This window comes from Oryza glaberrima, chromosome 1 (assembly GCF_000147395.1).
Source record: "Oryza glaberrima chromosome 1, OglaRS2, whole genome shotgun sequence".
Lineage (NCBI taxonomy): Eukaryota > Viridiplantae > Streptophyta > Magnoliopsida > Poales > Poaceae > Oryza > Oryza glaberrima.
This window is the reverse complement of record NC_068326.1, coordinates 21901201-21914021: the sequence shown is the minus strand read 5'-3', so window position 1 is coordinate 21914021 and position 12821 is coordinate 21901201. Positions and strand designations below refer to the sequence as shown.

The window sequence follows — 12821 nt, the reverse complement described above, 5'->3', positions numbered from 1 at the left end:
AAATATGATGTGATTATATGCAACATGATCAAGTACGTGAGATCACATGAGAAATTTGCCGCGTTTGCCTGCATGCGTACGATAACTTCCTCCTTTTTTTCTCCTCGGACTTGTTTGCGGCTGCGCCTTTCTGTTTCTGGCGTTGACGATTAATTCCTCTCTTTTATTACTGAAAAAAAAAGTACAACCTTCATTTTTAATAGATGACGCCGTTGACTTTTAAATACACTTTTAATCATTCGTCTTATTTAAAAGATTTATATAATTATCATTTATTTTGCTATGAATTATTTTACTACTACAAATATTTTAAGCACGATTTATATCTCATTCATTTGCACAAAAATTTTAAAAACAATAAGTGGTCAAACATGTATCTAAAAATCAATGGTGTTATCTATTTAGAAAACAGAGTGAGTACCTGATTTAGTAAAAAAATAAATCTCGGTGTCTTTCCTCAAAAATAAACCTGTACGTAGTTCAATTATTTGTGTGTTTCTTACACCTGTGTACACTTCTTTTTTCAACACAGATTTTACAAGAAAAACCAAATCAATTAAGAAGAACGCAACGAACAATCGTGTGATGATCTATGGTTGCGTGCATTTTCGTTCACCTCTCACTCTCTCTTCTCATTCAGCTTGATCCGTCCCTGCGTTGGAAAATATGTGTACACTTGCAAAGTTCACTGATGATTCCGTGTACATGTCAAAGTGTACTGCAATTCCGGTCTTCACCCAAACACCGTTACATATATATCTGTCCAAATTTGATGATCTGCCGTGGTGGAAATGTATTGTGGCCAACGGAAGAAGTTAATTCGAGGTCGTCGTCTTGTTCTGAAAATGACACGTATATATTACGGATATTTGTGCTGAATAATTCAAAGCTCGCGATTTCGAGTTGAGAGTTGTTCTTTTTTTTTTTTCTACGGAGCTATTACTGTTGGCATAAGTAGGTTAAAACAGAGGATGAGACAGAGATCTATGGAAACATCCATTCTCTAAGAAGAACAAAAAAAAGTAGAAACCGACAAGTTTAAATTGAACTTTCAATAGATTATATCTTCATCACATGCATGGTATTTACTCATGGTTTTCTCTCTCATCTGTGTCGTTCCATCTTATCTATTCCCTCTATCATAAAATATAAATAATAGATCAACATAATCTTCAAGACACTACTTTAACCAACGATATATATATATATACACACACACACTCAATTTCAACAATGGTGCCCGGGCATTATGGAGCACAAAACAAATTTACTATATATATTATATATATATATATATATATATATATATATATATATATAAAGTAAGATGTTTTAAATAAAAAGAGCTGCATAATATTAGTTTGTTTAACATTAAATATAGTAATTCATCTTTTTTATTTTTTCTATTAATAGTCAAAATTTAAAATGTTTGGCTTAACATTATTAAAAAAAACTTATATTTTGAGACGGAGAGAGTAACTGTTGACTTTCGCTTACTACACTCCGGAGGTGAGACTGCGACTATCTAATTATCCGATTCATGAAAAAGAAAAAGATAGCTAAAATAATAGTCCAATTATACACCAGCTAAGACTTAAAAATACTTATAAATTAGCTCCTGCTTCATTGTAATATTCATCTGTTTTTAAATATATAACGCTCTTGATTTCAAACGTCTTATTGAAAAAAATACTATGTAAATAAATTTAAAGTTACTTAAGTATGACTCTTGCTTTGGATAGTTACACTAAATATTTTAATAGATAAATGATTGATCTTTACATATAAAAGTCAGCAACTTTGTATATTAAAAACGAAGAAAATATTACCTATAATAAGTTGTTCCTGCAAGGAAAAACAACACTATCACTGTCCAAAAGAGGACAATAGAAACTGGCTAACCCAACAGCGATAATAAATACCCTCTCTTTGCATTTATAAATGTACTAATCAACATATAAGTGGAATGAGGGAATATATCACTGCGGTTAATGTTGATTTTTCCACCATATGTCTTCAAGTCTGAATATTAAATAAAATATTAACATCAGAACATAGTGAGTTCCTGCCATGATCACTAATGTTTCCTCCCGTACATGGAGTAGGTGCACCACATGCCGCCATGATCTCAAACTGGACTCAACTATAAGTGCGTTACAGTGCATAAAACTAAAATAACTAAACCGAGTCAACAAACTAACTGAATTGAATCGATCAAATTTAACAAATTAAATGAATCTCAGAAAGTAAGCACTTTCGAGTCATTATGAGTGGCAAATATCAAGCCTCATTGTTTCGCTTATTCATATCCTTATCCGAATCACTTATTAGCATATACAAAATTATTTGTGAGAAAAACTTTTATAAATGTATCCTTAGTGACTCAAAAGCTAATACTGAAAAAAAAAACTACAATGAGAAAAAAATCAAATTCAAAATTGAGTTCTAGAATTCAAATTTTGGCTTATAGGTACAAGCATAAGCGATACAATTAGGCCGGATACAACGAATATAAGAGTTAGTTACCGGTGGAAAATCATATAACTAGAATGAATGGATCAAACTGATAACTAAATTTGAAGGAATCAGAGCAGCTTACATTGAAACAGGAGGCACAGAAGATAAAATCTCTTGTCTCTGTCATTGATCAGCCTAGCTTGAAAAACAAACATTTGACTCATTTTTTTTTACACAGGGAGAGACTTTTTAAACTCTATCTAGGCAATTAGACCAAACTAAAAAGCCCCTCTCATCACAGGGGTATGACAGTGTCAATACCTACTCCATTGGAACAATCTTAAACTAAGAGAAAAAAGGATAAAACATCTAGCTACTACAGTTAAAACAATGTGGAACCCACTCTTGCTAACCGAAAACCCACCAACCGATTAATCAAATCAGACACTAATTGAGGCTTGAGAAACATGCATTATTCGCTGGCAAAACATGTATAGTACGTCTTAGTTTATAGAAGTGGCATAGTTAATTTAATTAAGTGCAACTGTCCCATATATGGACACTGTCTGTTAGTTGCAACTTTCAAGAGGCTGAATTGTCTTTTTCCCTGACGAAGGTGACACCCAGATCTATGGGTTTAGCAATCAATAATGAATAAACCTTCTAGGCAAGAACGAATCACAAATTGCCTTGTAAAAACACATCTTGACCGTAACCACACACTGATACTGCAGCTGGTAGCAGAACACAGTCAAGATCAGCTTGGATCGGTAGTGTGTGTGTGTCATCTCAAAAGCTACGGATTGGAAAATAACAGAAAAATACTGTCCATGGATACTGCAAACGCAGGCAAGGTTAATGAACAAGACCGCAACCGGCAAATTAAGACAGATTGTAGCACAGAATGATCAAATACTGAAAGGATTGAACAACCAAATCACAAAAAAATTCAATTTGATACTCTTGTCGTCGTCGCACGAGCTCTTAGCTTGACTAAATCACACTGTGATCTGTGGGCCGTTCAATCGGTGTCCCGACGGTCAAGATGTGATCGCCTGCATCATCGTCGTCGAGTATATATCAGCAACAACCTCAACCAAACATCCACATGGCCACTCTAACCCAGCTGGAAAACAGTCGACAAGTAAAAATAAACTTTATTTAAAAAAGATCAGATTAAAGCCACTGGATAAACTAATAAATAATTCATACATGCATGTACTATATATATATATATATATATTAAACTGTTCATTTGTTGATTATAAATTTAAAAATAACTTTATTTCAAAAATATCAGACAAAAGGCACGGGATAAACTAATAAAGAACTCACACCTGCATGTCCTATATGCTATACTACTCCATCTCTTGATTATAAAATAACCTGGGTATGTCCCCCAAACGTACTGTAGTAAATTGGAACCATGTCATTATAATTTTGCAAAGTTTGAGATATGTCATCGGTATCTCAATGACATGTAGAAACCACATGAGTCAATGACATGTGGGTCAGGATACCGTATTTTAAATTTTGCAAAATTATAATAGCATGGTTCCAATTTTCCCAATAATCAATGGTTAACATAAACCAAATGGTCACTATACACACGAATCGATTCAGTCACCTACCGCAGCAAACAACAAGCCGAGCAGCCTCCAATAATTCATCCCATACGTACCTCTCCCCTAAAAAAACCCCAAATATTCCTTCGATTCTAGCCCATGAGGTCGACGACAACTTAAAAAGAAAAAAAAATGCTCCTGTATTTTTGTTCCAGCTTCATGCATGCACACACACAGTAGCTCGTGCTGACTAAGCGGCTGACCGGTCTGCCCCCTGCTGATGCCAGGAAGCTCCCAAACTCCTAAACTTTCGGTATAAACACGCGCGTGAAAAAACACAACGGACCAGCGAGTGGCTCTGCAACGAAGCTCCCTACCATCCCATGGCTGCGACAGATTGTTTTATTACGCAAATGGCTTTATTATTATTATTACACGGATTAATTACCCCCCTCGTGCCCAGTCCAAGCTCACCCTCTCAGTCAAGCCGAAGCTTAATCCTCACCAACTTCCCCGGGTTGGTATATATACCCCGTCTCCTCTCCTAATCACTAGTAAACTTGTAGCTTAGCCTTGCAAGGCCAAGCAGGCAGAGGCAGAAGAGCACAACTCCCCCCAAAGGAGGAGTTTGCTCGATCGATCACCAAGAACATCGAGAGGAAGAGGAAGAGGAAGCAGGATGGATCGGGAGGTGCACAGGATGGCGAGCCTGAGGAGGGAAGGGTCGATGTGGAGGAGCGGCGGCGACGTGTTCTCGCGGTCGTCGTCGCGGTTCCAGGACGAGGAGGACGACGAGGAGGCGCTGCGGTGGGCGGCGCTGGAGCGGCTGCCGACGTACGACCGCGTGCGGCGGGGGATCCTGGCGGTGTCGTCGGAGGACGGCGGCGCCGGCGGGGAGAAGGTGGAGGTGGACGTGGGGAGGCTGGGGGCGAGGGAGAGCAGGGCGCTGATCGAGCGGCTGGTCCGCGCCGCCGACGACGACCACGAGCGGTTCCTCCTCAAGCTCCGGGAGCGGATGGACCGCGTGGGGATCGACTACCCCACCATCGAGGTGCGGTTCGAGAACCTCGAGGTGGAGGCCGACGTCCACGTCGGCAACCGCGGCCTCCCCACCCTCCTCAACTCCGTCACCAACACCGTCGAGGTACGTGCGTACGTAACTACTACCGCGTGAATTTTCCTCGTGGTGGTTTGATGGCGCGGCGCGATGCCGCGATGTAACGTGAGGAGAAGGCAAACGCTTTTTGTTTTTGAGATGATGAAACGATTCGAGAGAGAGGCCGAGTTTAGTTCCAAATTTTTTCTTTAAACTTTTAATTTTTTTATCACATTAAAATTTTCTTACATTTTAATTTTAACTAAACTTTTAATTTTAGTGTGAAATAAACACACCAGAGGTAGGTGAGCGTGGCCACGGTCTCCGCCGCGTCGCGCGCGGACGCTGCTAGCTTTGGCTACATCCGGTCAAACGGTGGGACGGACAGAGCGTGCACACGGTGGCGCCGGCGCCGGCGCAACGGCGCCACCGAACGCAGCACGCACGTGTTGGGTTGGGTTACTGTTGCTACGCTCAGCTTTAGTTTTGTGCTCTGGGCTACCCGACGAGTTGGCCCAATTGCCGGGGAGACTTGGCACTTGTGCAAGTGCAGGTTAATTACAAGCAAGCAACGTGTACTCTTGTCGTGTGAGGTGTGTTAGCGTACGGCACCGTTCGATTCTGGGTGATGAAGATTAACTAGAGGCACATAAAATAAGAAAATTATTAACATATGATCAACTAGGTTTTAATTATTTTAAACCGATAAAATAGATTTATTTGTTATTTTAAAATATTTTTTATATAAAATGTTTTTATACGAGAACTACCCGTTTTGAAAATTTATATCTTAAATTAATAAAAAAACCATTATTGATTATTTTTAAAGGAATAGTTAAATCCTGAAAAAAAAGTTGTGGATGAACAGATCAAATAGTAAAATTAAGATTTTTTTTGGGATAGGAAAAGGTGAAGGGAAAAAAAAACGTTTTCTTGAAAAGAAGGGAAACAAGGAGCAGATATAGTGGAGCCCACTAAGCTAAAAGCCCCAATGGCGGGCCCGGCCTGCAGGGAGACTCTTTCTGGTTCGGGTTCAACCAAACTAGTTGACCGTTTCCACTATCCACCAACCTCCCACCCTCTCCCCGCCACCTCCCACCTTACCACCGCCGCCGCCGTCGCTGGCGGCGCCGCGGCGGCGAGACGGCGACAGCTTTTCCTACCTCGAATGAGTTCTCACGGGGTTTCCACCGACGCGGCGGTGCAGAACAACATGACGCGTGGTCGTCGCGGTCGCGGCGCGGGGGCGGGGCTCAGCGGCATTCCGTCGAGCACGTGGCGCGCGCGCGCGAGTCGCGGTACTTGTGGCCGTCCCCTCTCCCTCTCTCTCTCGCCGACGCGACGGCGCGCTGCCTCGCCGAGAGAAGTAAGTTTTCTGCGTATCACTCTTGTGCTGACATGTTTGGTGGTGCCGTGCTGTGCTCTCCAGGCCATCGGGAACGCGCTCCACATCCTCCCCAACAAGAAGCAGCCGATGACCGTCCTCCATGACGTCAGCGGGATCATCAAGCCCCGGAGGTAAAAACCCATAACACAGCCAGCCATGCATCATCTTCTTCTGCGTGTACCAGTGCATCATGATTCATCGATCCATGGTGGTGCTCTCTGTCTAGGATGACCTTGCTGTTGGGACCTCCTGGCTCGGGCAAGACCACGTTGCTCCTGGCGTTGGCAGGGAAGCTCGACAAGGACCTCAAGGTCTCGGGGAAGGTGACCTACAATGGACACGGGATGCACGAGTTCGTCCCGGAGAGGACCGCGGCGTACATCAGCCAGCATGATCTCCACATTGGGGAGATGACCGTGAGGGAGACATTGGCCTTCTCGGCGCGGTGCCAAGGCGTTGGCACTAGATATGGTATGAACCTGAATGCCAAGATTACATGATACTCCTACCATCTAATGCTTATTGACGCCTTTGACATGAGTACTGAGGTTTGCTGTTTTTGCTTTGTTTAGAAATGCTGACTGAGCTGGCAAGAAGGGAAAAGGCAGCAAACATCAAGCCAGATCATGATATTGATATCTACATGAAGGTGATGATGCTATCACATAAGAGTGTTCTAGTTTTTTTTTTCTCTCTTGGAATTGTATATGTAACCAGGATTGCATTGGCGAATCATTTCAACAGGACATGTGATATATACTATACATGTCTACTAGCAATGTAAGTAACACCTTTTATATTTCATACATGTAGGCCTCAGCTATGGGAGGACAAGAATCTAGTGTTGTTACGGACTACATATTGAAGGTACAGTCTGCTAGCTGTGGATTAAACCGTAGTACTACAAATATGATTTCTTGTGGCATTTGTGTATGGATAATATCTCATTCCTGCTTCTCTGCTACATAAATGCAGATATTAGGATTGGATATTTGTGCTGATACGGTAGTAGGAAATGAGATGTTAAGGGGTATATCTGGTGGACAACGGAAGCGTGTCACAACAGGTATGACTAACAGTCTTTAGCAAGATGGAGGTTGTTCTTTAAAGAAAAACTCTAACTGTCCTATATGTTCACAGGTGAAATGCTTGTTGGTCCAGCAAGAGCTTTGTTCATGGATGAGATATCCACTGGACTGGACAGCTCAACCACGTACCAGATCGTGAATTCCCTTAGGCAGACTATCCACATCCTTGGCGGAACTGCTGTCATCTCATTGCTCCAGCCAGCACCTGAAACATACAACTTGTTTGATGACATTATACTCCTCTCTGACGGGCAGGTTGTGTACCAGGGTCCCCGTGAACATGTGCTTGAGTTCTTTGAGTTCATGGGCTTCAGATGCCCTGCCAGAAAGGGTGTTGCTGATTTCTTGCAGGAGGTATGTGCTGTTCATCATCTGTAAAAATTCATGCCATTTACTGAACAAGGTTTTCAAAATAGACAGTACTGATATCTCTGAATTTGTTGAAAAGGTGACATCGAGGAAAGACCAGGGGCAGTACTGGTGTAGGCGTGACAGACCATACCGTTTTGTGCCAGTGAAGCAATTCGCAGATGCGTTCCGTTCCTTCCATGTGGGCCGATCCATACAGAATGAGCTTTCTGAGCCATTTGATAGGACCAGGAGCCACCCTGCTGCTCTGGCTACTTCAAAGTATGGTGTCAGCAGGAAGGAGTTGCTCAAAGCCACTATCGATAGAGAGCTTCTTCTCATGAAGAGGAATGCATTTATGTACATTTTTAAAGCTGTTAATGTAAGTTCATATCTCTGGTGCACTAATTTTGATTCAAGATATTGATTGATCTGATTATCTGAAATTTTCTGTCATTGCAGCTAACTCTAATGGCATTGATCGTGATGACCACATTTTTCCGTACCAGCATGCGACATGATAGAGATTATGGAATGATCTATCTGGGGGCATTGTACTTTGCTCTTGACACAGTCATGTTTAATGGTTTCGCAGAGCTTGCCATGACTGTCATGAAACTACCTGTTTTCTTCAAGCAAAGGGATCTTCTCTTCTTTCCTGCATGGGCCTACACCATACCATCATGGATTCTTCAGATTCCTATCACGTTTCTCGAAGTTGGTGTTTATGTTTTCATAACATACTATGTCATTGGATTTGATCCCAGTGTAAGCAGGTAAGTTGCATTGATGCAGATATCTACATGCCTAAAAGAATCCAAGAAATAAGCTTATTTTGTATGTGTCCTAGCAACTAGTCAATTATTTTGCAAGGTGTTGCCTAGTATATTGATAGAAATGTTCCACAATAAATGAGTCTGTTCTGTGAAGTCTGAAACTCTGAATAACTTTTTGTGCATAGGTTCTTCAAGCAGTATCTGCTGCTACTTGCACTCAACCAGATGTCATCTGCACTATTCCGCTTCATTGCTGGAATCGGAAGAGACATGGTTGTGTCTCACACATTTGGACCCTTATCACTGTTGGCTTTTGCAGCATTGGGTGGCTTTATCCTTGCAAGACGTAAGTTACTGGATTCCCTTTCAATAATTGCATGTTCTTATATGTACTTGAAATTGATGGTTTTAAATGCTAATTGTTCCTGACATGTTTCCATCTTGATCTCTGTTTCTCTTTTATAGCTGACGTGAAGAAATGGTGGATTTGGGGTTACTGGATATCCCCGCTATCGTATGCACAAAATGCTATTTCGACAAATGAATTTTTGGGTCACAGTTGGAGCCAAGTTAGTGACACATTTCTTCACCAGCAATCGAACTTGCAATGTTAAACTGTAAAACTGAACATATATTTTGCATGTCACAGATACTTCCTGGAGAAAATGTGACCTTGGGAGTTAGTGTACTAAAATCTCGTGGTATATTTACTGAAGCTAAGTGGTACTGGATTGGACTTGGTGCTTTGCTTGGATACACTCTCCTCTTTAACCTGCTCTACACTGTAGCTCTTTCAGTTTTGAGTCGTAAGTATATTTGAAAGACATTTTTTAGAACTCCAAAATATCTAATCAACATTTGCGAGCTAAAAGATAATAACTGTGGCTACTTGGAATTTTTTTGCAGCATTCACTGACTCTCATGCATCAATGTCTGAGGACGCATTGAAAGAGAAGCATGCCAACTTAACCGGTGAAGTTGTAGAGGGACAGAAGGACACTAAATCTAGGAAGCAGGAACTGGAATTGTCCCATATTGCTGACCAAAACTCTGGAATTAACAGCGCTGATTCTAGCGCAAGCAGGAAGGGAATGGTGCTCCCATTTGCACCACTATCTATTAGTTTTAATGACGTAAGATACTCAGTGGACATGCCAGAGGTAATTTTGCTCAGAATGACTACAAGTGCGTAAAAATCATTATGTTAACACAGGTTTTTAACCCAATTATATTGTTTTATATTAACAGGCAATGAAAGCACAAGGCATAACAGAAGACCGTTTGTTGCTTCTAAAGGGTGTTAGTGGTTCTTTCAGGCCAGGTGTACTTACTGCATTGATGGGTGTAAGTGGTGCCGGGAAGACAACACTGATGGATGTTTTAGCAGGGAGAAAAACTGGAGGATACATAGAGGGAGATATTAGAATATCTGGCTATCCAAAGAAGCAAGAGACCTTTGCACGTATATCAGGATATTGTGAGCAAAATGACATCCATTCTCCCCATGTGACAGTATATGAATCACTTGTGTTCTCTGCATGGCTGCGGCTGCCCTCAGAGGTTGATTCAGAAGCAAGAAAGGTTAGTTAGCTAGATTATGGGCTAACATTTGTTTCTTGTGTATGTTTTTCGGTTGTTAACTGACTGTACATCTTACGTGCTGAACTATGATTACAGATGTTTATTGAGGAGGTCATGGATCTTGTAGAGCTCACATCTCTGAGGGGAGCACTTGTTGGGCTTCCTGGAGTGAGCGGCCTGTCAACTGAGCAACGCAAGAGACTTACTATTGCTGTGGAGCTTGTTGCGAACCCTTCGATTATTTTTATGGATGAGCCAACATCTGGTCTTGATGCTCGGGCAGCTGCGATTGTGATGAGGACCGTAAGGAACACTGTTAACACTGGCAGGACTGTTGTTTGTACCATTCACCAGCCAAGTATTGACATCTTTGAAGCATTTGATGAGGTGACTAGTTGTTTCTTTGGGTAGTTATCCTTTGATTCATTAGATGAACTCTGTATATTAACTTCGTTGCTGTTCATCTTATCTACAGCTTTTCCTAATGAAGAGAGGAGGTGAAGAGATATATGTTGGTCCAGTGGGCCAGAATTCCTCAAAACTGATTGAGTACTTTGAGGTAAGAAGAAAATCAACATAAACAACAATCATCTCTTCATGCTTCAGCACTTAGGCTGGCTAAGTCACATCAAACGGAAACTCCGTTGTTCATTTGTTCAGGGAATTGATGGCGTTAGTAGGATAAAAGATGGATATAATCCAGCAACATGGATGTTGGAAGTGACCTCTTCAGCCCAGGAGGAGATGCTCGGTGTTGATTTTAGTGAAATCTACAGGCAGTCAGAGCTATATCAGTAAGCTTCAGCACATGCCATTCTGATTAATAGAATGAATAGTGTATTTGAACTGCAATTCTAATTCTTCTCTCTCTTCTTCTTCTTCTTCTTTCTTCTCTCTCTTTTTTTTTTTTTTTTTTTTTTTTTGCATATTTGCAATTTCAGAAGGAACAAGGAACTTATTGAGGAGCTAAGCACACCACCTCCTGGCTCTACTGATCTCAACTTCCCTACGCAGTACTCTAGATCGTTCATTACGCAGTGCCTAGCTTGCTTGTGGAAGCAGAATTGGTCATATTGGAGGAATCCATCCTACACTGCAGTGAGATTACTCTTCACTATCGTCATTGCGCTAATGTTTGGAACAATGTTCTGGAACCTTGGAACGAGAACGTACGCCTCTAACATATGTTCTTATTATTTTAATCTGTTTGACAAATAGCTTCTAAACCTTTACTCATCATATCTTGTTGCAGTAAAAAACAACAGGATCTATTCAATGCCATGGGATCAATGTATGCTGCAGTTCTCTACATTGGAGTGCAAAACTCTGGTTCTGTTCAACCAGTGGTGGTGGTGGAGCGAACAGTCTTTTACCGAGAAAGAGCAGCTGGCATGTATTCAGCTTTCCCATATGCATTTGGACAGGTAATTTGTCTTTTAGACTCTCGGTTGGCCTAGTTCTAATCTCATGTATATAATGTATGACTTCAAAGACTCTGATGCCTGAATTCTGACTTGCATTTGGGATTGAACTGAAATGGCTGTGCAATAAGCTATTATTCGTTAGCACTGTCAAGCTCTTTTGGTCCCATAACCTAACAATGCCACTTTTCCCTTTTTAGGTTGCAATTGAGTTACCATACATCATGGTTCAGACTCTGATATATGGCGTGCTGGTATACTCAATGATTGGATTTGAGTGGACTGTTGCCAAGTTCTTGTGGTACTTGTTCTTCATGTACTTCACACTGTTATATTTCACATTCTACGGAATGATGGCAGTAGGGTTGACACCAAATGAGAGCATAGCAGCCATCATCTCGTCCGCGTTCTACAATGTATGGAACCTCTTCTCAGGATATCTGATCCCTCGACCGGTAGGTTATTCTGCCATCTCAATTTCGCCCTCTTTCTTTTCTTATGAAATGTTGCTATTATTAGTCCTTTAGGACTAATACATTTAACTTTCTCTACAGAAAATCCCTGTTTGGTGGAGGTGGTACTGTTGGATTTGCCCGGTTGCATGGACTTTGTATGGATTAGTTGCTTCCCAGTTTGGTGATATCCAACATGTGCTCGAAGGCGACACCAGAACTGTTGCACAGTTTGTCACTGATTACTTTGGCTTCCATCATAACTTCCTGTGGGTGGTGGCCGTGGTGCACGTCGTCTTCGCCGTGACCTTCGCCTTCCTCTTCAGTTTTGCAATCATGAAGTTCAACTTCCAGAGGAGATGAGAAAGTGATCATTCTTTTTTGCATTCGTTCTATTGTCCTATTGAATAGCTATTAGCTATCCTGTAAATGGTATAGAGATCATCTTCTAGTATTTCATTATTTCAAGCATGTAGAATTCGGACATCTAGTAGGATTCTCTAGGAAAAAGAACACTTGTTGAGCCTCCTGCCTCTTGACCAGCTCTAGCTGATAAATGTCGGATGCAGATGAATGTAAAGTTGTAAACTATGGCCTTCAATGTTTTCATTTTTGTCGAATTAATGGAAGCAGAAAATTTGTTGATTCAA

The 12821-nt window shown here is 41.3% G+C and overlaps 1 protein-coding gene across 2 annotated transcripts; it reads left to right on the top strand.

Annotated features, from left to right (window-relative positions):
* The first annotated feature begins 4528 nt into the window (after window positions 1-4528).
* LOC127773956 (ABC transporter G family member 37) lies at window positions 4529-12821 on the top strand. 2 transcript variants are annotated; one of them, XM_052300205.1, is made up of 21 exons: window positions 4529-5166; window positions 6548-6636; window positions 6732-6976; window positions 7078-7154; window positions 7319-7372; window positions 7481-7571; window positions 7646-7947; window positions 8042-8323; window positions 8404-8717; window positions 8903-9063; window positions 9183-9286; window positions 9367-9523; window positions 9624-9877; window positions 9966-10298; window positions 10395-10685; window positions 10774-10857; window positions 10959-11092; window positions 11240-11467; window positions 11551-11722; window positions 11920-12174; window positions 12274-12821. In XM_052300205.1, the coding sequence occupies exons 1-21, from the start codon at window positions 4702-4704 to the stop codon at window positions 12532-12534; spliced, it is 4353 nt and encodes a 1450-aa protein (XP_052156165.1). In that variant the 5' UTR covers window positions 4529-4701; the 3' UTR covers window positions 12535-12821. The 2 variants fall into 2 exon arrangements, with proteins under 2 accessions (XP_052156165.1, XP_052156173.1); XM_052300213.1 differs by lacking the exon at window positions 4529-5166 and adding an exon at window positions 6199-6416.

Bases quoted from the DNA above. Each gene is read 5' to 3' on its own strand.
- LOC127773956 (XM_052300205.1), top strand. From the start codon at position 4,702: ATGGATCGGGAGGTGCACAGGATGGCGAGCCTGAGGAGGGAAGGGTCG. The intron at 5,167-6,547 runs GTACGTGCGTAC...TGTGCTCTCCAG, and splicing joins CCGTCACCAACACCGTCGAG to GCCATCGGGAACGCGCTCCA. The intron at 10,858-10,958 runs GTAAGAAGAAAA...TCATTTGTTCAG, and splicing joins AACTGATTGAGTACTTTGAG to GGAATTGATGGCGTTAGTAG.